At 65.5% G+C, this 26,413-nt stretch overlaps 1 protein-coding gene across 3 annotated transcripts; it reads left to right on the forward strand.

Moving 5' to 3' along the window:
* The first annotated feature begins 5,495 nt into the window (after positions 1 to 5,495).
* On the forward strand, positions 5,496 to 25,270 carry C1QTNF1 (C1q and TNF related 1). 3 transcript variants are annotated; one of them, XM_054709645.1, is made up of 4 exons: positions 5,496 to 5,851; positions 19,684 to 19,855; positions 23,662 to 23,801; positions 24,348 to 25,270. In XM_054709645.1, the coding sequence occupies exons 2-4, from the start codon at positions 19,701 to 19,703 to the stop codon at positions 24,896 to 24,898; spliced, it is 846 nt and encodes a 281-aa protein (XP_054565620.1). In that variant the 5' UTR covers positions 5,496 to 5,851; positions 19,684 to 19,700; the 3' UTR covers positions 24,899 to 25,270. The 3 variants fall into 3 exon arrangements, with proteins under 3 accessions (XP_054565620.1, XP_054565621.1, XP_054565619.1); XM_054709646.1 differs by having other exon boundaries at positions 19,687 to 19,855; XM_054709644.1 differs by having other exon boundaries at positions 5,497 to 5,851; positions 19,648 to 19,855.
* The last annotated feature ends 1,143 nt before the right edge of the window (positions 25,271 to 26,413 follow it).

Consider the following 26,413-nt stretch of genomic DNA (forward strand, 5'->3'; position numbering starts at 1 on the left):
GGCACATATATCACATTACCTTCTAAAAGCCAAGTGGAAACGTGCTAAGCACATGGCTCTGCATTTTGGGGGGAGGGGGGAGGCAAGGGGCAAGTCTTTTTTAATTCATTTATGTTTCCCATCATTCTACACCCCGTTCCAACCATATATCATTGTATTACTACAATTACTTTAAATTACTCAGACTTTTATCTATGAAGGTATCTATCTATCTATCTATCTATCTAATATATAAAAAGTAACGACCAGAACAACCAGTCGCTATGATGCCCACGATGGCCAGCGAACCAGCTGAATCTGGGGGTGGGGCCAGCTGGCCAACCGCGCTGCCCCTCCCCCCCGGCCGGCCCCACCCCCAATGGGCCCCCAACACCCCATAGGCCTGCGGCCCCTCCCCCCATCCAGCTCCACCCCTGATAGGCCCCCCAACTCCAATCAGGGACAGGACTGGCCAACCAACCACCCATGGCCCCACCCCATAGCCGGCCCCACCTCGGTCAGCCCCCACCACCCCCATCAGCCTGCGGCCCCTCCTCCCACCCAGCTCTGCCCCTGATTGCCCCCCCACACACACACCAATAGGGGGCGGGACTGGCCAGCCCACAGCCCCTCCCCATGGCTGGCCCCACCCCCATTCGGCCCACCCAACCCCAACTGGGGGCGGGGGCGGCCGGCCATTCTCCCACCAACTCCTCCTCCCGACAGGCCCAGCCCAGATCCACCCGATTGGGGCCAGGCTGGCTGCACCCCACCTGGGCCTCTAGTATCTTTATATGCCTCCCGAGCTTAACAAAATGAAACCTAGTTCTGTGATTTTATTTTTTAATATATTTTATTGACTTTTTTACAGAGAAGAAGGGAGAGGGGATAGAGAGTCAGAAACATCGACCAGCTGCCTCCTGCACACCCCCTACTGGGGATGTGCCCGCAGCCAATGTACATGCCCTTGTCCGGAATCGAACCCGGGACCTTCCAGCCCACAGACCAATGCTCTATCCACTGAGCCGAACCGGTTTTGGCTGGTTCTGCGATCTTGAAAGCCCTCTAGGTACGCCTGCTGGCTCCCAACTCCCCCCCACACCAGAGGTGACCCCCATCTTGAATGTCAGGTTACTCATCCCTGTGCTTTATTTGATAATCTCAGCAAGTAGGTGTGTACCCCCAAACCATACACATGCCGACAGTAACGTTTTCTGTGCGGTGGCCGAGAGCGCCCCTGGCCGCGCAGGTATTGCCAGCTGTATTGATTTTACCGACTGGAGGGCCTGAGCGGGTGGCCATCTGTCTTACACGTTTGCGGCTGTATATACATGTCTTCTGCACATGGGGAACCTCTCAGTGCGGCTTTTAGAAGGTAACCCAGCCCTTCCCCGTGGACATGTGTGCAACGACAGTGTCATCATAGATCAACAGGCATGTGGCTCTGATCAATTTGTATTGGTGTCATATTTCACACCAGCTCCAATACCACTGTCCTCTCATTAGTACCTCTCTTTTAAAAATATATATACTTTTTGCCCTAGCTGGCTCAGTGGATAGAGCGTTGGCCTACGGACTGAGGGATCCTGGGTTCAATTCTGGTCAAGGGCACATACCTGTGTTGCCGGCTCAGTCCCCAGTGGGGGGGCGTGCAGGAGGCGGCCGATCCCTGATTCTCTCTCATCATTGATGTTTCTCTCTCTCTCCCCTTCCTCTCTGAAATCAATAAAAATACATTTTTAAAATATATATATATATTAATTGTTTTTTTATGGGTTGGGAGGGGCGGGTGAGCGGCCATGGTTTTACCAGGCTCCTGAGGGGCCTTTTCAGGATCCCTGTGATCCCGTCCCATCACAGCGCGCTCCAGACACACCCTGGAACCCACTCTCCGCGCCGGATGGGAAGCGTGTCTGCAGGGTAGAGACCGGAAGGAAGAGGACTGTGTCAAAGGGGGTTGCGTCCTCGTGGGCCGACTCGTGGTCGGGCTGTGCCAAACCGGTGCCCTCACTGTCAGCAGTGACTCGGCGGTCACCATCACTCGGTTTTCCTCCGATTCCCATTCTCCGGGTCACCTTTGCGTCCTGGGAGACCTCGCCAGGCCTCCTGCTGGGAATTCTCTGCTCTGGGCTGTGGCTCTGCATCAAAGACTAGGAATTCATTTCCCAGCCCAGGGCTGGTTACTGCGCCCTCCACCAGGGGGCCTCCCACTTTACTTGTTACGGAAAACATTGCCTAACCCCGTGGTTGGCAAACGGCGGCTCGCGAGCCACATGCGGCCCTTTGGCCCCTTGAGTGTGGCTCTTCCACAAAACACCACGGCCTGGGCGAGTCTATTTTGAAGAAGTGGCGTTAGAAGAAGTTTAAGTTTAGAAAATTCGGCTCTCAAAAGAAACGTCAATCATTGTCCTGTTGATATTTGGCTCTGTGGACTCATGAGTTTGCCGACCCTCAGCCTCTGCCCACCTCTGTCCAACCCGAAGGCCTAAAAAGGACTCCCCCAGCAGGGACGTCGGCGTGGAGAGCGGGGAAACGGAGGCAGGAGGCGCCGTGGCTGGATTAGGGTCAGAAAGCCCATACACGGTAAACGTGAACCCGTGCAGGCGGCTTCCACCCGGACTGTCCGTCTGGGCATCCGGCGCGCCGAGGCGGCGTCCCTGAAAGGTCCTTCGACGGGGGTCTTCTCCAGGTGTGAGGAGCGGAGAGGAGAGCAGATCGGCCCGCTCCGTCTCGGCAGCTGCCAGTCCCCATCCCCACGTGCCCCGAACCTTCTAGGCCACGGGCACTGCCATCCGAACCTTCTAGGCCACGGGCACCGCCATCCGGGAGCAACCGCGGGGGCCGGCCGCCAGGGAGGCCGGGCCTGGCTGCCAAGTTCCCGTCTCGGCTGCGTCTCCAAACCTCCGCGGAGCCGGTCCTGCCCCCACCCCTTGGCAGTGGGACCCCGCCGTCGGACCCTGCCCGTGGCTGCCCTTTGGCATGGAATTCAAAAGTTTGCAATACCAGTCTCTGCGCTCCTGGGACCCCTGGGCAGCCCGGCCCAAAATAGCTGGGAGAGGCGGACCGTTAGGGCCTGGGGGGGGCGGGGGGAGGCCCCAGGGGCCCTGGTGGCGGGGAGCCTGAGTCTGACAGACTTGAACCAAAGGTCACGTCGTTCCCCAACGACCAGAGCAGACGTGGTGGGGAGCAGCGGTGGCCCAGGGAGGCCGAGGGGTTGGGCTCTTCTTCCCCGGAACGTCTCGTTGGTCAGGGTGGGGGGCAGTCTGGGGCTCGGGGGGCCCGGAGCTGCCCCTGTCCTGGGAATATTCAGGCAGCCTCCGGGGGTGAGCCCAGACAGCCTGGTGGAGGAGGCCTGAGCTCGGGAGTCCCGGGGTGGGCGTGGCCTGCCCATCTTCGGGAGGCGGGGCCTCGCGGTTCTGGTTAGCCCGCCTCTCCCCCAGGCACTGCTGCTGGCTCCGGGCTCTGATTGGTCAATGCTGGGTTTTTGTTTTTGTGGTTTTTTTGTTTGTTTGTTTTTTTGTCCTGACTCCTGTTCTGGAGCCGGCCGGGACGCTCTGTCCAACGGGAAGATTATTTGCTGAATGGGGAACCTTCGCCCCGGTTTCTGAGGGACCTGTGGCCGGCGGTGGACAAGAGCCAAGCTGTCCGCAAGACCACCCTGGCTGGCCCCGAATTTCCCCTCTTCCTTACGCACACTTTGTTTTCTAAATATGTGTGTTTTATTGTTATTGATGTCAGAGAGGAAGGGAGAGGGAGAGAGAGATAGAAACAGCCACGATGAGAGGGAATCATGGATCGGCTGCCTCCTGCACACCCCACATTGGGGATCAAGCCCACCACCTGGGCACGAGCCCTGACCGGGAATCAAACCGTGACCTCCTGGTTCATAGGTCAACGCTCGACCCCGGAGCACGCCGGCCGGGCCTGCCCCTGCGATTTGAGGTCAGAGTTCTCGGGGAGGTCAGTGGTGCGCTGGGCCGGGGCTTGTTGACAGGAAAGTGCCTCCTGTCACGCACGGGACGAAGGCCAGCTTATCTGGGGTTTTCCTGTCGATAACCAACCGGGACATAAGTCGGGCCAAGCCTCAGGCACATGCCAGTGATCGTGAGCCGCCTCGAGGCCTCTGACGCAGAAGCAGCGTCTCTGATGGGGACGATGCGGCCCCGCCATCTTGCCAGAGCGCCCCTGAGCGCCCCGAGGCCCCTCAGGACCAGGCATCTCCCTTGGCTCCCACGGTGGGGCCGTGGCCGCTGGGTCTCTGTGGAGTGGCCGCTGGGCTCTCACTGGCTCCCCCTCAGAAGCCCCTCTCCCTCCACCTCCCTGCTCTCCCGCCTGGTGGATGTCAGCCCCCCCCCCCCCCCCCCCCCCGCCCTTGATGTCTTCCAGGCAGACACGTGGGCAGCAGAGGAGGGAAGGACGTCTCAAGGCAGGGGGAGTGCGTCGCAGGCTCTTTGCTCTGTCCTGTGCCTCCCAAACCAGCGTCCCAGGGCCTCCGTCCTCCGTCCGGGGTCGCCAGGGAGAGCGGCCCTGCGTGGAGTGAGGAGGGGACAGAGAGGCCGTGGGCGCAGGTCAGGAAAGAGCAGAAAAAATAAAACGGTTACCGCAGCTGCATTCTGCTTCTCCGGGAAGATCCTATCTCTTCCTCGTGATGGGATCCGATTCCAGAACAAGCCAGCCTGGCTCTGAATTGGGGGTGGGGTGGGAGGGAAGCATCTAGAACGCCGAGGCAGCTATCGGGCTGTGAGGCAGGGCCAAGGGACTGGCTCAGAAAGAACTTGGGTCGCCCGGCCGGTGTGGCTCCGTGGTTGAGCATCGACCTAGGAACCGGGAGGTGGCTGGTTTGATTCCCGGTCAGGGCACAGGCCTGGGTTTCAGGCTCCATCCCCAGTAGGGGGTGTGCAGGATGGATGGATGGATGAGTCTCTCTCATCATTGATGTTTCTTTCTCTCTCCCTCTCCCTTCCTCTCTGAAATCAATAAAAAAATGTTTTAAAAAGAAAGAACTGTGTGTAAGAGGGAGGAAAGTGAGGCTCTCCGCCGGAGGAACGGAACGAGACTGAGAAGTCAGTGCTCAGCCCTCCTGGCTCCGCTCACGCCCACCTGCATCTGACCAGGGCAACAGACCATCCCGGTCCGAAGATGACATGTGTACAGACATGTGCACACAGGACCTCTGCACTCTGCTTTGGGGGTTCACACATCTCCCCAAACCATCCGTGGCCCCCGTCCCCAGGTGGAGGCCCTGGTCCAAGGCTTGTCTCGGGGCTGCCACGGGAGAGACTCCCTCCCTCCCTGCTGAGCTCCTGGAATCCCCCCCCCCCCCCCGCCTGCCACCAGGGAACTCGGGGCTCCCAACCCTTCTTGTCCTGGGCTCCCAGCCGCCCCACACCGGGGTGGACTTCCAGGCACTCCGAGCGGCCACCCCAGTCCCGCCTGGGCCAGCTCCCCGGGGGCCGGGGGAGGAGGCAGCTGGCTCTCCCCGCCCGCCCGCCCGCCGGGCACACACACAGTTAACGCTCGGCGGCTGCTGTTTGGACAACGCGCACTGGGAGCCGGGAGCCGCTCACATCTGGCTGGGCTCCGCTCCTGACGCCTCGGTCCCGCTCGCTCCGGCTCTTCCTTCACTTTCGAGAAACCCGTTTCCGCTTCTGGCCCGGAGACCTCGGCGCCCGGAGACCGAGGTGCCGGGCCGGCCGCTGCCCGCACCGCCCCCCTTTCCACGCCTTCTCCCCGAGGACTTTTTCCTTCTTCCCCGCTCTCCTCGGACAAGTCTGTTCTTCCCCCGCCCCGGCCCGGGGGAGGCTGGAGGCCGGGAGATGCTCTAAGAGGCGGCGCTGGGAGAGCCGAGGCCGCGGGAGGACGCCGGCGGGAGGTAGGTGGCGGGGCGGGACGTGGCCGGCGGGCCCGGTGCTGCCGGCTCCGTTAGCGGCTTCAGCGGGGAACCCCGGGCGGGCGGACGGGGCAGAAGCCTTAGCTGCCAGGCGGGCCAAGAGCCCAGTGGGAGGGGCCCTGGTGGCAGTTGTGGCAAAGCGGCCGAAAGACTGGGAGCTGGGGGGGGGGGGGGGATGCCGAGCCTGGGTCCTGCAGGGAGGGGGCTGGGCTCTGTGGCCCGTGGATGCTGCCAGGAGTGGGGACCTCTCCCTGTGTTTTGTGGGGTGTTCCTCTTGCTTCTGTCTTCTCTGGCAATTTTCGGAGGGTGTGAAAGGAATGGCACCCAAGTCCCCCTCTGCTCCTGTGGGGTGCCCCCCACCCCGATACCGCCTGGACCACCTGACAGCAGGTCTGTCCCGCCTGCCCGTGGCCCCTGGGACGCCACCCCAGACAGGAAGTGCTGACCTGAGCCAGGGGGTTCCCGGAAGGGCTCCGGCCGGGACGGGAGAATGCATGTGCCTTTTCCAGGGACCCTCTGGGCTGCGCCGGGGCTGCGGGGGTGGCCGGGCTGGGCTGAGGCCCTGACCTGCCCTTGGCCGCTGGGTGCGTGGCCTCTGGGCGCTTCCGGGCATGGCCAGGCTGCAGGTACGCTTCCCACCGTCCTGGCCCCGCACTGTGTCCGCCTGGGCCCACCATGCCGATTCCTGGGCAGCCCGGTGTCTCCCGTGGACGCCCCCCCATGCCGGGCACTCGCAGCCCTCCTGACCCGCTGGGGGCAGGGAGCGCCTCGCTGGGGCTGTTTTGGTCTTTTTTTGTCACTTAGTTTCTGAGAATGGAGGCCGCTGGGCCCACTCGGAGCTTTGACAATGAGGAGTGGCCCTGGCTGGTGTGGCTCAGTGGTCAGAGCGCCGGCCCATGTGCGGATGGGTCTCGGCTTCGATTCCGGTCAAGGGCAGGTACCTTGGTTGCAGGTTCTCTCCCCGGCCCCTGGTCGGGCGCGCGTGGGAGGCAACCAGCCAGTGTGTCTCTGTCTCTCTCACATTGATGTTTCTCTCTCTCTCTCTCTCTCTCTCCTTCCCTCCCTCCCTTCTACTCTCTCTGAAAAGCAATGGAAAGAATATCCTCAGGTGAGAATTAACAAAAAACCCACAAAAAAACAGAAAAGGCGGAGTGTTCTGAGGAAATGGGTTGCCTCCACTGCTGGCTGAGGCCCGGGTCCCCGGGGGCTGTGAGGTCCTCAGAGGCGGGGCCTGCTTTTTCTAGGGCCGGAGAGCGCGGCCGGCCAGGCCCCAGGCCCCAAACCGAGGCCCTGCCTGCTGGGCGCCACGGGGAGAGGCCGCGGGGCCAGGAAGCCCGCTCTTCCCGAGACCCCCGTCCCTGTGACCGGAGGGGAGGGAGGACACGCAGGTGGAGGGGAGCCGGGGGTCAGAGGGGACTCATCCTCGTCCCTTTCTGCTCCCCTCCTCCCCCTTGACCTGGGAGCTGAGCGGGAGAGAGGAGGTCCAACCGCCATCACGGCAATAAAAATAGTGGCGGCCCGGATGTGAGTGCCTGTGTGTGCGCGTGCCTGTGCATGCATGCGTGTGCGTGTGTGTGCATGTGAATGTGCATGTGCATGTGTGTCTCTGTGTGCATGTGTGCACATGCGTGTGCGTGCGTGTGCGTATGCGCGCCTGTGTGTGCGTGTGTGCCTCTGTGTGCATGTGTGTGCATGTGTGTGCGTGTGTGTGTGTTTTTCACACAAGCAGGCCCAGAGCAAAATTCCCAACAATCCCATCCATGGCACTTTCGGCCTCGAAGCTCCGAGAGGCTCACCCCTTGCCGGAGGCAGGAGACCAGGACAGGCCTCAAGCCTGCCTCTCTGGCCCAGAGAAGGCATGGGATTGGCTCGAGGATGCACAGCAACCGAGCTCAGGCTGGAACCCCGAGCTTCTCAGCTCCCAATTTCCACGTCCCAGCTGCCCCCAGAGACAGGCCCTGGGGCACAGGGAAGGCCCTGGGGAACAGGGACCCTGGCCTCGCCTCCTGCTCTCTCTCCTCCTCCTCCCGTCTCGTCTCCCAGGGGAGTGCCCGTACCCGGTATATGCCCGGGCGGCAGCGAAGCTCCGTGCAGGCTGCTGCTGCCCATCTGGGCACGGGGAGCAGGCGGCCAGGGGCACCCCCAGGTGGGAGCGGACAGCCGACGTGGCCGGGCGGACCCAGGCTCCTCCCCCCGGGACGGCCCCTCCCTGTTCAGGGAGCAGCACAGCACGATTTCTTTGGAATCTGCTGCTTTCTGTTGTTCTGGCTGGTCCTCTCGCCCGCCCCTAGCCACCAGCTGTAATTAGCATGACTCACAAACCAAATATTTTGGCCTTGAACGTCACCCATCAAAGCAAAGATGAAAAGAATTCGGTAGATAGAGCCGTGCTGCTGGCGCCCTCCGCGGCTCATTGCCCTTTTCCTTCTGGGCCAGGAGGCCAGTGCGGGTCCCTGTGCCCGGCCGGGGCCCCTGGCACTGGAAGGCGGGGAGGTTCCGGGTCCCCAGCCCAGCCCCCTGCCCCAGGCAGCGCCGCCTGCCACTGCACTGGGGAGAGAGCCCCTCTCCCTGCCCCAGACCCAGAGACATTTCATTGGGGGCTGGCCTTCGACAGCGATTCCTCTCGGTGCCTAAGGACCTGTGGGCTGTGGGGTATTATTTTTGTCCTGTTTTTAACTGTGGAACTCTGCCCTCTGCCTTCTCCCTCTCTCTCTCTCTCCCTCTCTCTCTCTCTATCTATCTCTCTCTCTCTAAAAATATTTTTATTGGTTTCAGAGAGGAAGGGAGAGGGAGAGAGAGAGAAACATCAATGATGAGAGAGAATCATGGATCGGCTGCCTCCTGCACGCCCCCCACTGGGGATCGAACCCACAACCCGGGCATGTGCCCTGACCGGGAATGGAACCGTGCCCTCCTGGTTCATAGGTCGACGCTCCACCACTGAGCCACACTGGCCGGGTGAACTCTGCCTTCTCTTAAGGTCAAGCGAGACCAGGCGGCTCCCTGGACAAGATCTCGGGCACCTCCCGGCCTCACGCAGCGCCAGGAGTCTCTGCCGCGTAGAGGACGGTGTGGACAGGACCCGTCGAAGCCTGCACGGCGGGGGGCAGGGGGTGGAGCAGCCCCAAGAGCTGGTCCCATGAGGCCAGGGTTCGGGACCCTCAGGAGCCTGCCCGGGTCCGTGCCGGGTCCCTGGCCTGGCAGGGCCGGTCTGCACTCCGGAACCACAGACACCGAGGCCGGGCACACTGGGGTTCCCCTCTCCCCGAGGCTGCGGCCAGGCTCCTGTGACCTCTGACACTCACCCGCTCGCCTCCCGGGACAGGCTCAGGCTGAGAGCAGTGGGGTCTCGTGGCCCCTTTGGGGACCTCTGTATCCGGGCCCAACGGAGAGATGCCCGGGAAAGGGGAGCGGGAGTGGCCCTCAGCGTCCTGGGCCGGCCCCACGCTGGCTTCCCAGAGCTGGGCGCCGAGGGGTCAGTGTGGGCAGGGGTACGGGAGGCTCCCCACCGCCCCCGTGGGTGCTCCTCGCCTGCCCTGGAGGCCCCTGAGCCAACCCTCCTCAGCTGGGCACGGGGCTGGCACAGCCGCCTGGGCATCCGCCCGTCCAGGAGGCTGCAGGGACGGCCGCGGGCAGGCTGCCCTGGTGTCTGACCGTCCCTGGCTCCCTGGCTCCCTGGCTCCTTGGCTCCTGCAGGAATTTTCCTTGAAATGAGATGAAGCGGCGCAGGAGGCTGCGGGCAGGGGCAGGGCAATGAGGCAGCCGACAGGAGGCCGGCATGGGGGGGGCAGAGCGGGCGGGGGCATCAGGAAATCCAGGGCCTGGGCCCGGCCAGCTGCCGCCATTGGTAATGCCCGACCCTTTCCCTCGGGGGCACCCCCGCCCCCAGTGTGGCCATCGGCTTGCCGCCCTCGGCCCTGGGCACCGGGAAGGAAGGGCCTCGCCTGGGAACGCCGACCCTGGGGCTCGGGGCTGGTCTTCGGGGTGGGGCCTGGGAGGTGCTTGCCCCGGGAAGCGACAAGTGGGTGCTGGGGAGAGTGGGCGGATGGGGGGTCGGGGGGTCTGTGGGGCTCCTGGGGCTTCAGACATCGGGACTCCCCTCCCTCTGGAGGTACGGTTATGAGACGGGGTGAGGGGACTGGGAATGGCACCTGTGGGGGGCAGGGCCAGGCCGGGCAGCTGGGGGCGTGGGCTAGAGGCCGATGCCCGCCCCGACTGTCCGCTCCAGCTCCGTCGTCTGCTGCTCCCGTCCCCTGTGAGGGTCCCCAGGTCAGTCCCCGGCCCCGCTGCAATGGGCTGCTGGCCACCGGAGGACGCTGGGGGCTGGACGGAACCATCGCGGCCTTGCAGGACGCGGTCTGCCGGTCCTCCTCCTGCTACCAACGCGGGCTCTGTCCGCCCTGCACGCTGCCCGTCCCACGGCCACGCTGCCCGTCCCACGGCCACGCTGCCCGCGCCCTTACGTGCCGAGGGGCCCGTCGCGGTGATGCTGTGCCTGAGGGACAAACCAGGGGCGGCTGTGAGGTGCTGGCGGGCTGGCCTCCGGAGAAATCTCAGCGCCCGGCAGAGGGGGGCACTCCGCCTTCTGCTGAATGAACGAATGAACGAATGAACGAATGAAGGCAAGGGCCCGGCGGGCGCGGGCTCCTCGGCGCCGAACGCGCAGCTGCTGCTCCAGGTGGAGCCACGCAGTCTTTGCCGCTGGAGGCCCGGCAGCGGGCGCCGGGGACCGTAGGGGTGGGATGAGCGGCCCTACCTCCATCTCTCCGGAACCCCTCAAGGTGAAGGGTCAGACATCTGGGGGCTCACCTGAGCCCCAGCCCCTCCCCACCGTGGGGCCTGGGGTGAGGGGCCCACGGGAGAAACTGAAGTAGGCGCCCCGTGTGTGAAGACGCAGCCGCCCGCGCCGCCGCCAGCCCCTTGCCGGGGCTTAACCGTGGCTCAGGGGTGCCAGCCCTGACGGGGGCGCAGGGACGGGCTCCGTGGCGCCGTCGTGTGGCCGCGGGCAGCTCCGCAGGAGCAGGGGCCGCTGGGGCCACCCCACTCTGGTCCCGTGAGTGTCCGTCCGGCCTGACCCGGTCCACAGCTCCAGGGCGTCTGCTCCCCGCGCCCCAGAGCCCGCCCCCTGCCTGGCACACGCGCACCGAACACTCGGAAAGACGGTGGGACGCGGCCCTGGGTGATTTATAGCCCGCGCCCGCTGGGGCCCCTCCTCCACCCTGCTGGTCTGAGCCTGGAGGCGAATTCCCGGGATCCGCGAGCCCCAGGGTGGGGCCTGTTTGTCCTTCTCTAAGCGGAAAACACGGGACTTAATGGGGAAAAGCTGGGCCTGGTACCGGCCCGGACCCCGGGAGGCGCTGGCGGCCCACGGCACATCCGTGCTGCGTCGCCCAGAGGTGCGGCTGCCAGCAGCCAGGTGGGCGGCCTCCGGGTCCTGTGTGTGCATGTATGTGTGTGCACGTGTGTGCATGTGTGTGTGTGTGTGTGTGCACGCACGCGTGTCTGCAGCCCGTGCTTTCACTCGTTGCCACTTGGGAATGCCTCTCCGCGTCCCCAAACAGCCGTCTGTCTGCAGAGGCCACCGAGGGGCTCGGGCAGGGTGGACCCTCCCGCATCGTTTACTGTTTATTGAGGTGCGTGTCCTGGTTCGCAGCTACCTGCCCCCCCCCCCCATGCCACACCAGCCGGGGACACTGGTGTAATTAGCCTGTTCGTCAGGCGACAGGGGGGTGGTGGCCGTGGCTCACGGGAGCCGGGGAGAGGCGCATCTGAAGGAAAGACGGCCAGGGGGCCGCACCAGGGTTCCGGGTCCCCGGACACTTAGTCCTGTGCCTGCGTCACTCGCCCCACCCCTGCCCCCGTCTGTCCAGCCACCCGGCCCTGAGGGGGCCGCAGCCAATTGTGTGGGCTCCCTAGTCCCCCGGGACGCCGGTTCTGCTCGGCAATGGCCGGGAGGTGCGCGTGGAGGTCCCCCGGAGTCGAAAGGCAGCCGCCCGCGCTGGGGCCGCGGGAACGGAGGCCCAGCTTGCGACAGGAGGGGCGCCTGGTCCGAGGGGCTGGGCGAGGAAGCAACGTTCACGGACAGCCTGTCCCGGAGGCCTTCCCGGAGGAGGTGGCATCGGGCTGGCGTCTGAAGAGCGCCTTGATGGAGGAGGCGGGGGAGGAAGAGACACGGGGGCGGGGGACCTGGGACTGGTGTGGGGACTGTGAGCGGCTCCAGGTGGCCCGAGCGAAGGACGCAGGTGCGGGGCCAGCAGGGTAGGCGGGAGCTGGGGGTCAGACGGGCCCTTTATTTCCACGTGGCTCCTCGGAAGCCGAGGGCGGGGCTCAGCTCTGCCGCTGTGGACGTCGCCCCTGGTGAGCGGCCGAGAGACGCGGGGCGGGGAGGCAGCGACAGAGGCCGAGGGGGGAGAGGACGGAGACCTCCGGGGCGTGGGGACGGGTCAGAGGTGGCGGGGGCATGGGAGGCTGGGCCTGCATGGCTCCCCAATCTCTGGCCTGGGCCCCGTGCCATTGGGACCGTCTTCCCCAGCTGAGAGCCGCAGGGGCAGCGGGTACGGTGGGCGCGGGGCCCAGGGTCTACACGGAGCCGGGGGACGCTCAGAAGGCGGTCGGGGCCTGGTTCCAGCCCTGAGCTGCCCCCAGAGCTTCCTGCAGAGCGAGCGCCCCTCTTCCCGCGCCGCGTCCACTCAGCGCGTCCACGCTGTGCTCCGTCTTTGTTTGCTTTGACTCAGTGAGCAGCCCGGGGCTCGGGCTACTGTTTGGAGAGCACAGCCCAGGCCGGGCGGGGACCGACGCCACGGCCACGGCCACCGCCACGGCCACCGCGTGGGAAGTGACAGGCAGCGGATGTTTGGGGGAGGCGCCGAGGGCCCAGGACACAGCGGGAGAGCCACGTCTCTAAGGGGGCGAGGGCGCGCGGGGCAGGAGGGGGCCATGGCCATCGCTGGCAGCCACTCTGCGCCGCGGCCAATGGAGGCAGGACGGCTGGGCATGGAGGGCCGTCGCGCTGTCAGCCAGAGCTGAGGCCTGGGCCGGCAGTGGGCTGACTGGATGCTGAGCTGAATTCTTGTCTTGCCCGGAAGCCGGCGGGCATGGCTCGGGGCCCTGTCTCTGCCGGGCTCCCCTGGAGGCGGCTGTGGGCTGCGGGGAGGCGCCGGGGCCAGCCATCTCCAGGCGGCTCAGGGCGCAGCACCGGCTCCTCTCTCCCCGGCTCCTGGGCTCCTCTCTCCCCGGCTCCTGGGCTCCCGGGCTCCTCTCTCCCCGGCTCCTGGGCTCCTCTCTCCCCGGCTCCTGGGCTCCCGGGCTCCTCTCTCCCCGGCTCCTCTCCCGCGGGCTCTCCAAGCAGCGGCCAGCGCCGCCGAGACCACAGCCGCGAGGGCAGCTGAGGACAGGCCCGTCAAGGAAGCCTTTGTTTGCGCTGGGCCGGGAGCGGAGTGCTGGCCGGGCTGGCAGGTGCCCCCGGAGGCCTGGAGCCGGCAGTCCCCGCGGCCCCCGGGGCAGGGCCTGGGCAGCGAGGTCGGCTGTGTCCGCTCTGCCCCAGGCGAGCCATTCCTGGCCGGGAGTCGCCCCAGGAGAGGATGGAGATGTTTTAGGGTGCGGGGGCCGTGGCCCCTCTTTCCCCAGCAGAGCCGCTCCGAGTCCCTCCTTATCCCAGAAAGCCCGGCCCACCCCTGGGAAAACAAACGGCCCTCAGAGCAAACGCTCCCCGGAGCCCCGAGAGCCGCTTCTTGGAAAGGGGGGTTCAGTCAGGACAGCACCGCTCACCTCCCGGTGGCCTGAGCCCCCGCACCCCCACCCTCCCACCTCCGCTTCCTCTACAGGACTGGGGGGCACGGGAGAGGGTCCGGGCCCAGAAGGGACAATGAGCCACGAGACGGGCGTTGGAGTTGGGGGCCCCGTCGTTCACGAGCTGGCGTCTCCCTGCCCCTCCTGCCGGGGCCCGAGTGTGAGGACCGGCTTCCGGGGAGAAAACCCCCACAGTCATCGGGGCCAGAGCGACACCCCAACACGACGCCTTCTCCGGCCGGGCACCCCGGGGCCTGAATCCAGGAGACCTCCTGCAGCACCCCGAGAGCTCAGGAGCCGGTGTCGGCGGAGAATTCGGCGGAGGCCACGGCAGCGAGGGGCAGGGGCGGGGGCGGGGGCAGCTGCGGGCGGCGAGGCCTGTGCACAGGAGGCTGCTGGGAGGGACGCTGAGCTGAACTGCGCCTGACCCAGAAGACACGAGGTGTGGGCGGAGGTCCCCGCGGACGAGCGTCCTCGGGAGACGCAGGTGGAATTTGGGGCGACGTCCAGGCCCTATCACAGCCAGGCAGAGACACTGGTCTTGGCTGGATTGGGGTCTGGGGCACAGCCAGGCCTCCTGGAAAGCCCCGGATGGGGCCAGTGGGGGGACGTGAGAGACCCTCGGGGATGTCAGAGGGGGCTGGTGGTGGATGCGATTGGGGTGCAGGACAGGCAGGAGTCTACGTGACTCCAGATTTCCAGCTGCTCTTGCTTTGCGGCCTCCTTCCCGCCCCGCCGCATGGCGCCAGAACACCGCTCACGGGGCGCTCCCTGCCGCGCCGCCCGCCCGACGCGGTGGCTCCCGAGAGCTTGGGACGTGGCTAGCGTGACCCAGGAACTGAATTTTGAATTTTGTTTCCATGTCACTCATTTGCCATGAAATAGCACCGCGTCGGGCAGCGCCGGCCTCGAATGCCACCCACTCGCCAGTTCCATTCCACGCGTGCCATCTGCCTGGCGCTGTCCTCGGCCCGCCTGTCCCCTTTCCGAGACCGCGACCCTCGGGAGTCTGTGGTCGATCCCCGTCTCCCGGCCTTCCCAGGCTGTGCAGGCCGCACTCAGCACGCCGCCGCGGCCTTCCTGCGGGGGCTCTCGCTGCGCGGGCAGCGGGCGCGTCTGCTAGACGGCTCGGCGGTCCCGGAGGTCCCGGCTCCTCCCGCGGAGCAGCTGGCGCGGACGGCGGCGGAAGTGGGAGCGCCGTGTTCACCAGACGCTCTGTCCCAGGCGCTGGGCTGGGTGTGGCTCCAACATGTGGTGCTGAGCCTCCCCACCCCCGAGGGGGGTGACTGTCAGCCTCGGGGTGACCACACGGAGGTGGGCGGGGCCAAAGGTGCCGGGCGGTTTTAACCAGAAGGAAGCTCGCTCGGTCGGGACTGTGAGCATCACCTCCTCAAAGGGTGCACCCAGCCCCAGCCGGTGTGGCCCAGTGGATAGAGCGTCGGCCTGCGGCCCAAAGGGTCCCGGGTTTGATTCCGGTCAAGGGCACGTACCTGGGTTTCAGGCTCCTCCTGGGGCCGGGCCCTGGTTGGGCTCATGCAGGAGGCAACCAATCGATGTGTCTCTCTCACATCGATGTTTCTCTCTGTCTCTCCCTCTCTCTCCCACTCTCCCTAAGAATCGGTGGGAAAATACCCTGGGGTGAGGATGAAAAGAAAAAGGGGGTACACCCAGGCCCTCGCAGGCCCGAGAAGGCAGATTGTGGACGAGGAGGTGTCTGCAGCCTCCTGCCTCCTCCAGACCCTGCGGTTGCCCCCGCCCCTGCCCGCCCTCCTGCTGGGAGGGGGTCGTTCCTCCTCGGGGGCCGTGAGCTGGGGGCCACGGGAGGGGGAGGAGCTGCGGGTCCGCCCGAGAGGAGGCGGAAGGAAAGGGCCTTCCTGGGTGCCCTGGAACCTGGCAAACGGATTTCCTCCCAGGGCTCGGGGGAGGCGAGTCCAGACCTGAGTCACGCTGGGAGGGACCCCAGATGCTGAGGCCACGTGGGGCCAGTCTCCCGGGAGCCGCTTCCCGGACCCGCCCCGCTGAGCCGGCGCATTCTGCGAGCCACCTTCCGGGGGGCAGGCCTGTCCCTTGGCGGCGACGCCTGTGGGGGGACCGGCTCAGGGGGGTCTGCAGCCGACCGGTCCCAGGTCGGGCCGCCCGTGACTAAGGGAACAGAGGCGGCCCGATGCGGACTCCGCTGCCGGCCTCGGCGCAACGGTTCCGAAGACGTTTCTGGAGAAGGGAGGCTTCCAGAGCGGAGCCCCTGCTGCCCTCACCGTCCGCCCGGCACCCCGACTCTCCGCTGGGCCGTCACACACTCCCACCCCACCGAGCCGTCCCCCCTCCTCCCTCCGGGCACAGAAACCCCTTCCCCACGAGGAGATACCCCGCCAGCTGGTGTGGCTGAGCATCGCCCCATGGACCAGGAGGTCCCGGTTCGGTTCCTGGGCAGGGCGCGTGCCTGGGTTTCGGGCTCGATCCCCAGGAGAGGGTGTGCGGGAGGCAGCCAATCAATGTGTCTCTCTCATTGATGTTTCTCTCTCTCCCTTCCTCTCTATCTGACAAGCAATAAAAACATATTAGAAAGAAGAGAGAAAGAAAAGAGAGAGAGAGAGAGAAAGAAGAAAGGAACCGAAGGTGGAACCCCGATTCTCAGGGGGTGGGGGTTTGCCCCCGGGACACGTGGTGAACGCGGGAGGCGTGTTTTGGGGTCCCCGCTGGGGGTGGGGTGCTGAGGGCCCCTAGGGGTGGAGTCCAGAGATGCTGCTCAACCTCCCACGTCGCCTGGGACGGTCCCACAAGGAAGGGCGGCCGGGCCGAGGGCTGAGGAGCCGGAAGAGGAGCTTCTGCAGTTTTCCCGCGTTCCAAAGGGAATGGTTCGGGTTCCCGCCCCGCCCCCCCCCCACCCCAACAAAACACAAGTTTCAAGAAAGAAAACCTCTTTCCTTTCAAGGGATGCAAGCTTGGCATTTAAAAGGGAAAAAAAGAGTGATTATTAAGGCGACAGGAAAACAGGAAGTGCGGCGATAGGACGCTGCGGAGAACTCGATGGGACGGACGCCTGTTGATAGCAGTCAGTTCAGGCCGGTCCGGAGGAACGCGAGGAGGCCCGGCCGGAGAGGTCCGTGAGCTGTCAGCCGCAGGCCCAGCAGAAGCGCAGCCGCGAGGGCGAGCGACAGACAGACAGACAGACAGACAGACAGACGGCAGAGCAGACAGACGTGAGGAGGAGGGGGGCAGGGCTCCGCCGGCCGCGGTGGGGAGGCGTCAGGAGGGTCCGGAGGCACCAGCCGGGGCTTGAGGGCAGGTAAGATTCTGATGGGACAGGAGGGCAGCTGTGGAGTCCGCATCCCGACCCCGTCCCCCGGCGCTTAAAAACCAGGTGATCTTGGTTTTTAAGGCTAACCGGCTCATCTTGGTCTCTCTCTCTCTCTCGCTCTCTTTTTAAAATATATTTTTATTGATTTCAGAGAGGAAAAGAGAGATAGAAACGTCAATGATGAGAGAGAATCATTGATCGGCTGCCCCCTACTAGGTATCGAACCCGCAACCCGGGCACGTGTCCTGACTGGGAATCGAGCCGTGACCTCTTGGTTCATATAGGTCAACGCTCAACCCCTGAGCCAATCGGCCGGGCTGGACAGAGGGGTTTTAATGTGAACTTTATCAATTACACTGTCTTTGGCCATGGAAGGAGGGTGCAAGGATTCGGGGGGCAGGGGGCTGGCCCAAGCCGTCCGGGTCATGGGAAGGTCTCAGGCCTGATGCTTGGCGGGTGGGGGACTTGGAGGTGGGGGCCCGGCGGACGCCCAGCGGAGGGTGGGGTCATGCGGAGGTGTGGGTGGCAGGGAGGAGGGGGCTCCTGGGGCGGCCTTTCTGGATCTGAGCTCGTCACATCTGCCTTTTCTGTCCCAGGCTCTGCGCCTCCCCCAGGTCCCCTTGGCTTGGTACGGGGTCTCCCCAGCGGCCCCCTCCCACAGGCCGGCCCAGTGCCGGGGTCACGAGTGACAGCCGCCTTCCCCGGGACAGGCAGTCACTGGCACGAGAAAACGCCTCCGTGTTCCCCCAAACGTCAGAGGAAGAAGAAAGGCTTGGACGCAGGGAGCTTGTCCCCCCGTTTCCGCGCCCCCCCTCCCCGCTGGCCCCCCCTAAGGGCAGCCGAGCCCCAGGTCCTCGGAGTTCAACTGTGAGCCAGACGGGTGCTTGGGCACGGGCAGCGGAGCCCCCGACGGAGCCCCGTGGGGCTGGGCCTGTTTTGAGCCCGAGCAGCACCCCTCCGGGGCTCACGGGGGACCCCAGGGGACAGCTCTTCCTGAGGGGCTGTCCGCGCTTTGCCGAGACCCCAGAGCACCGGGAAGAGACGGGGGCTGGCCTCCAAGGCGACAGCCGCCCGCTTGCGGGCGTCGGGCCGGGCCTGGGCCTGAGCCCCTCTCCCAGTTAGATGCTCCGGGACGCCCCCTGGTGGCCACAGGGCGACGCGCAGCCACCTGCCCGCTCACGGTTCCGGGTGCAGACTGAGGCAGAGTGACCTGCAGTGACCGCGTTACTCCCTGGGCTGGGTTCTGCTCATCGTGCTAATCGGGCCGGTGAATGCCCCTCCGCGGGGCCCAGCGGCTGCGGGGTCCCTTCCTGGGCGGCTTGTGGGCTCAAGCAGCTGGGTGCTCCCAGGCCCCCTGGGGCTGAGGCTCCCGGGGCGAGCTGTGTGCACATGGGTTCTGGGAGGGCACGTGGGAGGACGCGTGAGTGAGCTGAGCGTGAGTGTGTGAGTGTGCTGAGTGTGTGAGTGTGCTGAGTGTGTGAGTGTGCTGAGTGTGAGTGTGTGTGAGTGTGTGTGTGCTGAGTGTGTGAGTGTGAGTGTGTGTGTGAGTGAGTGTGAGTGTGTGTGTGTGTGTGCTGAGTGTGTGCTGAGTGTGTGCTGAGTGTGTGTGTGTGAGTGTGTGTGTGTGAGTGTGCTGAGTGTGTGAGTGTGCTGAGTGTGAGTGTGTGAGTGTGTGCTGAGTGTGAGTGTGTGTGAGAGAGTGTGTGTGTGAGTGTGTGAGTGTGAGTGTGTTTGTGCTGAGTGTGTGTGCTGAGTGTGAGTGTGGGTGAGTTTGTGTGTGCTGAGTGTGTGAGTGTGAGTGTGTGTGTGCTGAGTGTGAGTGTGTGTGTGTGTGCTGAGTGTGAGTGTGTGTGAGAGTGTGTGTGTGAGTGTGCTGAGTGTGTGTGCTGAGTGTGTGTGAGTGTGTGTGTGTGCTGAGTGTGAGTGTGTGTGTGAGTGTGAGTGTACTGAGTGTGTGTGAGTGTGTGTGTGTGAGTGTGTGTGTGTGAGTGTGTGTGTGTGTGCTGAGTGTGTGTGTGTGTATGTGTGCATGCTGACTGTGAGTGTGCTGAGTGTATGCGCATGAGGGTGCGACAGGGTGTGAGTGTGCATGTAGAAGTGGACTGAGGTGTGTCAAGTGCGTGAACATGTAAGTGTGTGCTTGTCAGTCTGTGAGAGTGTGCTTATGTGTGTGAGTGGAAACTGAGGGTTGTGCGTGTGTGTTGCATGCGTGACTGTGTGAGCACGTGTGTGTTGGCTGTGTGAATGTGAGACAGTGTGTGTGCATGTGTATGTGTGTGTGAGACAGCGTGTGTGACTGTGTGTGTGGGAGATAGTGTGTGTGAGACAGCGTGTGTGACAGTGTGTGTGTCAGTGTGTGTGTGAGACAGCATGTGTGACAGTGTGTGTGGGAGACAGTGTGTGTAACAGTGTGTGTGTGTGTGACAGTGTGTGTGTGTCAGTGTGTGTGTGAGACAGCGTGTGTGACAGTGTGTGTGTGTGTAAGTGTGTGTGTAGGAGACAGCGTGTGTGACAGTGTGTGTGTGTGTCAGTGTGTGTGTAGGAGACAGCGTGTGTGACAGTGTGTGTGTGTGTCAGTGTGTGTGTCAGTGTGTGTGACAGCGTGTGTGTGGTCGCCCGCCCAGCGGGGGCCGTGGACGCTGCCGAGTGTCCTGGGTCTGGGAACACCTTCCTCTCGGTTGCTTCTCTGCAGAACCCGGCCAACCGCATCCTCCGGTGTGTCTCCCAGCAGCGCGCTGCGGGGCCATGGGCTCCCGCGGACCCGGACGCATGATGGCGTGCTGCCTGCTGCTGGCCTTTGCCTGTGGCCCGGTGCTGGGCCGCGTGCCGCCTGGCCAAGAGGAACAGCAGGAGCAGGAGGGCACCGAGGAGCCGCTGCTGGACCATGAGCATGCTGAGAGGTGAGGGTGCGGGTGAGGGTGAGGGTGAGGGTGAGGGTGAGGGTGCGGGTGAGGGTGAGGGTGAGGGTGAGGGTGAGGGTGAGGGTGAGGGTGCGGGTGAGGGTGCGGGTGCGGGTGAGGGTGCGGGTGAGGGTGCGGGTGAGGGTGCGGGTGAGGGTGAGGGTGAGGGTGAGGGTGAGGGTGCGGGTGAGGGTGAGGGTGAGGGTGCGGGTGAGGGTGCGGGTGAGGGTGAGGGTGCGGGTGAGGGTGAGGGTGAGGGTGCGGGTGAGGGTGAGGGTGCGGGTGCGGGTGAGGGTGAGGGTGCGGGTGAGGGTGAGGGTGCGGGTGCGGGTGAGGGTGAGGGTGCGGGTGTGGGTGTGGGTGCGGGTGAGGGTGCGGGTGAGGGTGCGGGTGAGGGTGCGGGTGAGGGTGCGGGTGAGGGTGCGGGTGAGGGTGCGGGTAAGGGTGAGGGTGAGGGTGCGGGTGAGGGTGGGGGTGCGGGTGAGGGTGAGGGTGAGGGTGAGGGTGCGGGTGTGGGTGCGGGTGAGGGTGCGGGTGAGGGTGAGGGTGAGGGTGAGGGTGCGGGTGAGGGTGCGGGTGAGGGTGAGGGTGAGGGTGCGGGTGAGGGTGAGGGTGCGGGTGAGGGTGCGGGTGAGGGTGCGGGTGAGGGTGAGGGTGAGGGTGCGGGTGAGGGTGAGGGTGAGGGTGCGGGTGAGGGTGAGGGTGCGGGTGAGGGTGCGGGTGAGGGTGCGGGTGCGGGTGAGGGTGAGGGTGCGGGTGAGGGTGTGGGTGCGGGTGAGGGTGAGGGTGAGGGTGAGGGTGCGGGTGAGGGTGAGGATGAGGGTGCGGGTGAGGGTGCGGGTGCGGGTGAGGGTGCGGGTGAGGGTGAGGGTGCGGGTGCGAGTGAGGGTGCGGGTGAGGGTGCGGGTGAGAGTGCGGGTGAGGGTGAGGGTGCGGGTGCGGGTGAGGGTGAGGGTGCGGGTGAGGGTGAGGGTGCGGGTGAGGGTGAGGGTGCGGGTGCGGGTGAGGGTGAGGGTGCGGGTGAGGGTGAGGGTGAGGCTGTAGGAGCTCTGCTTGGCCGGCCTGAGCCTGGGTCCCGGCACCCCGGGGCCTGTTCCCCTCTTGATGCCGAGGAGCCGAGGAGCCGAGGAGCTGAGGAGCCGCCGCGGGGAAGGTGGGCCTGAGGACAGAGGAGCCCTTTCTCCCCTCAGTGACGGCAGCTCATCTGGAGCTGAGAACGGGGACCAGCCTCAGTGCACCCCAGAGGGAGCGGCCGGGGTGGGGTGTTGCAGCCCCAGCTTTAACTGAGGGGCACAGCCGGCCCCAACCCAGCCTGGGAGTCTCTCGTCCTCCTTTGCCCGTTGGTCCGCTGGGGTCCTAGGGAGTGGGCGCAGGACGATGCCGGACCAGAGCCGGTCCCCGCGGCCCTGGCCACCGGGTTAAGCTGAGGATGGGGGAGGAAGGGGGAGGATTGCTGACTTGGCGGAGAAGTGATGAAACTTCCCAATGGCGTTGCACTTGACCTTCAGTGACAGTGACGCAGCCGCTTTGGGGCGGGCAGTAGGAATGCAGGAATGTGCGGGGTTTCTCAGGAAACTGTCAACATCACACGGGCGGTCCTGACACCCAGGTGACAGGGGCTCCGGCTCCGGCTCAGCGTGTTCACTCACTGGGGCCCTGGGCGACCTGGTCCCCAGGTTCGGCTTCTTCAGGGAACAGTGGGACTTCGGGGGGTTGGGCAAAGGAACCCCTCCTCCACGCTCTCCCTCCTCCCCGCCCCCTTCTTCTGCTTTTCATTCCACAAACATTGGTTGAATGGCCGCTGTGGGCCCGGCCCTCTCCTAGGCACCGGGGCAGACACACACAGGGCTCAGTCCCTGGCCTCCGGGGACTCAGGTTGTGGGGGGCAGACACGCATGACCAGTGCAGAGCCTGGGTGGGGTGCTGGGGAGACTCAGCCGAGGCGTGGCTGTGCCTGGGACGGAGGGAGCCTCGGTGCAGGAGCAGGGCAGCGGCCCGCAGCTAGGCCGGTGGTGCGTCGAAGGCGGGGCCCACCTGGGTTTGGGGCAGAGGGCCGGGGGCTGGAGGGCGAGGCTGGGAGGGGAGGGCGTCTGGTGGGGAAGGGTCTGTGCTGAACGTCACCTACAGGAAGTCGTGGAGAGGTTCAGGTTTGACCGAGTCCTAGAAAGAGATTGAGGTGAACTGGCCCGGGGGTGGGGGTGGGGGTGGGGGTGGGGGTGGGGGCGGAATCCCAGGGGAGAAGTTACAAGGTGATGGTCCACAGAGATGGGGAGGGCCAGGGCCCCGGTTCTGAGGGCACCTGGCGGGGGGGGGGGGGGGGGTGGCCGACTCCTCCAACCTCAGTGACCCTGGGAGGGTAGTGGTGAGGCCAGAGAAGCATCTAGAACGGGGGGAGGGGAACCTGTGTCCTGCCAAGGGCCATTTGGATATTGGTAACTTCATTCGCGGGCCGTACAGAACTACCCACTTAAAGACGAGCCCGCTGTAGTCGGTCAAACATTTCATTAACGCACCCCTAACGCCTGGCAGGGCCAGACCCAATGCTTTCTCGGGGCCTTAGAGCCGTGGTCGGCAAACTGCGGCTCGCGAGCCACACGCGGCTCTTTGGCCCCTTGGGTTTTTAGCAAAGGCCAGCTTAGGAGGACCCTAATCAAGTTAATAACAATGTACCTACCTATATAGTGTAAGTTTAAAGAATTTGGCTCCCAAAAGACATTTCAATCGTTGTCCTGTTGCTAGTTGGCTCTGCTGACTAATGAGTTTGCCGACCACGGCCTTAGACGGTCCCCGGGCCCGGCATCCCCCACCTTGGTCTAGAATGAGGTGAGCGTTGCATCCGGGGTCACCGATGATGCTAGGAGGGGGGCGTGGAAAGAAGAGGTTCTAGGGGCGAAGCGACCGTGACCGGCCACCAGTTCCTTGGGGGCTCATTGGGTCTCTGGGTGGAGAGTCCTGGCAAGAGCTGAGGGTGGCTGAGCTCAGGGCCTATAGTCCAGCTTCCTGGGTATTCTGGGGCGGGTCCTGTCCCGGCCCCAGAGCCGGGTGCGGAAATGAGAGTGCAGCGCAGCGCATGGCCACACGGCGGCAGCACGGGGCCGCCACCGTCCACTCAGCCAGGAGCAGGTCCCCCAAAGTCAGGCTGTACTCCCGCACCTCCCGCTCCTGTGGCTCCACGGGACCCCGAGGATCTAGCCGGACCCTCTCGCTCACAGTGAGTCGGCTTAGAAGCTGGAGCACCTTCCAGAAGCACAGGTGCATGAAGGGGGCGGCCCGAAGGCCTGGTCCTCCAGGCCCGTCCCCCCAGCAGCCTCCCTCTTGCACAGCCTCCGATTATTGCTGCTTTTGTTATTACTGTTTCTAGCGCTATTTTCTTCTGTTCATCCTCACCCGAGGAGATTTTCTCATTGGTTTTTAGAGAGAGTGAAGAGAGGGGGAGAGACACAGAAAGAGAAACATGGATGTGAGAGAGACACATCGGTTGGTTGCCTCCCGCACGTGCCCTGACCAGGGCCAGGGATCGAGCCTGCAACCCAGGCACGTGCCCTTGACCGGAATGGAACCTGGGACCCTTCAGTCCGCAGGCCGGCGCTGTATCCACTGAGCCACACCGGGCAGGGTCCATCACTATTGACTGCTGTTCGCAGAGGGCAGGGGGCTCCCTCCCACATCTCACTGCAGGCCCCGTGGGGGCCCCGCATGTCCGGGAGAGCGAGGGGGCTAGTCAGGGACGCCGGGCCTGGCAGAGGAGGGGTTCCGGCCCGCACCGCCCGTGGCTGTCACTGTGACCTGTGACCTTGCTCCCGCAGGGCCGAAGACCAGCATGGCGGGTACAGCCCCCGGCAGGGCGAGGAGCCCCCGGCCTCCCGCTGCTATCGCTGCTGCGACCCCGGCGCCCCCCTGTACCCCACGGTCCCGGTGCCACAGATCAACATCACCATCCTGAAAGGTCGGGGCTGCAGAGCTGGGCGAAGGGGCCGTCCCCCGGGGCGGGGGCTGCTCTGTCCAGACGGGGGGGGGGCCGGGAGGGCTCCCTCGGGGCGCGGAGCGCGGGCAGGCGGCTGTCTTGGGGGAGGAGAGGAGGTGCTGTTTTGGAGGCTCCTGGCCCCTTCCCAGAGGAGGGATGGGACTCCCCCACCTGCTTCACACGCCGGGCCTCGGGGGTCCCTGTTTTGGGGCTTGGAGCTCCCCCGCCCTCCACCCAGCCCTCTGCGTGCCCGGCTGCTGCACACGCGGCTCACCCTGCAAATTCGTGCCGGGAAGACGCGGGGCTGGGCCGGGCCCTGCGCCTGACCATCTGCGTCCATTTGCGCTGCGAGCGCGGCCTGGACGGCGCCGCTGCCTTCGGACAAACCCTGCGCTCCGTCCCGCAGCCAGGGCTTCCCAGCAGGGACCCTGACGGCTGCCTCTGGGTGGACGCGGCCCCGCTCTGGGGGGGGGGGGGGGGGGGCGGGGCGGCTGTGCCTGACGCCGCGTGTTTCTCTGTCGCTTTCAGGGGAGAAGGGCGACCGGGGCTACCGGGGCCTGCAGGGGAAGTACGGCAAACCGGGCGCCGCCGGCGTCCGCGGCCACGCGGGCCCCAAGGGGCAGAAGGGCTCCGTGGGCGCCCCGGGCGACCGGTGCAAGAGCCACTACGCGGGCTTCTCCGTGGGCAGGAAGAAGCCGCTGCACAGCAACGACTACTTCCAGACCGTCATCTTCGACACGGAGTTCGTGAACCTGTACGGCCACTTCAACATGTTCACCGGCAAGTTCTACTGCTACGTGCCCGGCGTCTACTTCTTCAGCCTCAACGTGCACACGTGGAACCAGAAGGAGACGTACCTGCACGTCATGCGCAACGCGGAGGAGGTGGTGATCCTGTACGCGCAGGTCAGCGACCGCAGCATCATGCAGAGCCAGAGCCTCATGCTGGCGCTGCGCGAGCAGGACGAGGTGTGGGTGCGGCTCTTCAAGGGCGAGCGCGAGAACGCCGTCTTCAGCGACGAGTTCGACACCTACATCACCTTCAGCGGCTACCTGGTCAAGCCCGCGGCCGAGCCCTAGCGCCGGCCCCGCCGCCCCCCCGCTCCCGCCCCACGCCGCCCCCCGCGGCCCGGCACCGGGCCGCCCCACTCTGGGTCACCGGGTCCCCACGCCCCCCGCTTTGGCGTTCGACGAGGCCCGGCACAGGAAAGGGAGGGACGCGCAGCCGTGGGGGCCCGGGCCTTGCTGTCTCCGGAGGTAAAATCGCGGGCGGAGCAGGCGCGTGAGCCTGGCCGGCGCTCCCCGCTGTGGGCGTATCCTTACGTGACCCCCAGCCATCCCCCCTCCGGTAGCTCCAAACAATCATGCAAATTTTGAAAGCTGAGCCGAGCCCAGGAACCGCAGGGAGAGGAGGGTGGCGGCTGCCTTCCCACAGCCAGGCCGCCCCGGGGGGGGGGGGGGGGGGGGGGGGGACCCTTTCTCTGGAGGTTGCAGGAGACGCTTTCAACCGGAGAAGAAAGCGGGCCACACCCGGCTCGATTCTTTAGGCCACGCAGCAGCCTTCCCCCGGCCAGCCCAACTGATGTCCGCCTCCCGGGACAGCCCGGTGGCCGTGCCGCGGGTTCAGGGGTCTTTCTGAGCCACAACAGTGAGGGGGGGCGGGCTGGGGAAGCAATGTCAGCTTCGCAGAGGGACAGCCCGCCCTGGCCGTGGGCTCTGTGCCGGGACGCAGCTCGCTCGCTGTCGCCCACGGGCCCCTGACGCAGCTGGCACCTCAGGGCCCCGGACCTGCAGATGTTTCTCTGCGGAGCAAAGCTCAGGACCCCCAACGCAGAGCGGCGCAGCCTGGCCTGGCCCTGCTCCGCTCGCCCAGCCCTCCGGCCCGTCCCCGGTCACCGCCTTCTGACCCTCCTCAGACACGCCGCCTGGCGCAGCCGGCCTCTGATGGCAGCAGCCGGGGCGGTCAGATACTTTCCTACGAACCCCGCTCCCCACCTGCTCCCCGTCTCAGATGGGAGCGGGAGGAGCTGGGAGGGCTCAGGCCCCCGCCTGTCTCGGGGCTTCCAGGGAAAGGCATGTCCCACCCACTGGGGTCAGACCCCCTCTGGGTGGGTGTGGGGCGCCCGGGGGCTGCTGCCGGGATCGGTGCTCTGGCCTGCGGCCGACTGTGGCCGGGCAGCCGTCCCCGCTCCGTGAATGCCCAGGGCCGGCCACTCCTACCTGCCGGCCCTCAGCCCCCGGGAGTCTCCCCTTCACCATCCGGGGCCCACACGTCCCCCCTGAAGGAGTTCTGCTGGTCAGACGCCCGACCCCGTGCCTCCACGGCGTGCCCTGTGCAGGGTGCCCCCGGGCAGGGTGCCCGCCGCCGCTTCCGCTGCCCCGACGCGCTCTCAGAAATCATTAAACTCGGCATCGTGTGTCTCAGCAGCGTGGCCTCCTTCGTGTGGTCACTGAGCCTTCCATCGTCAGCCCTGAGCCCCCACCGCTGTGGGGGGCCGGGGCCTCGGGTGGGTCCTGGGGACGTGGGAGCCCAGGGGGCACTGGCTGGGTCCTGGACCGCCTCTGGCCTCAGGGGACGTAGCCTGCGGGGTGCCC

Source organism: Eptesicus fuscus, chromosome 20 (assembly GCF_027574615.1).
Source record: "Eptesicus fuscus isolate TK198812 chromosome 20, DD_ASM_mEF_20220401, whole genome shotgun sequence".
NCBI classification, from domain to species: Eukaryota; Metazoa; Chordata; class Mammalia; order Chiroptera; family Vespertilionidae; genus Eptesicus; species Eptesicus fuscus.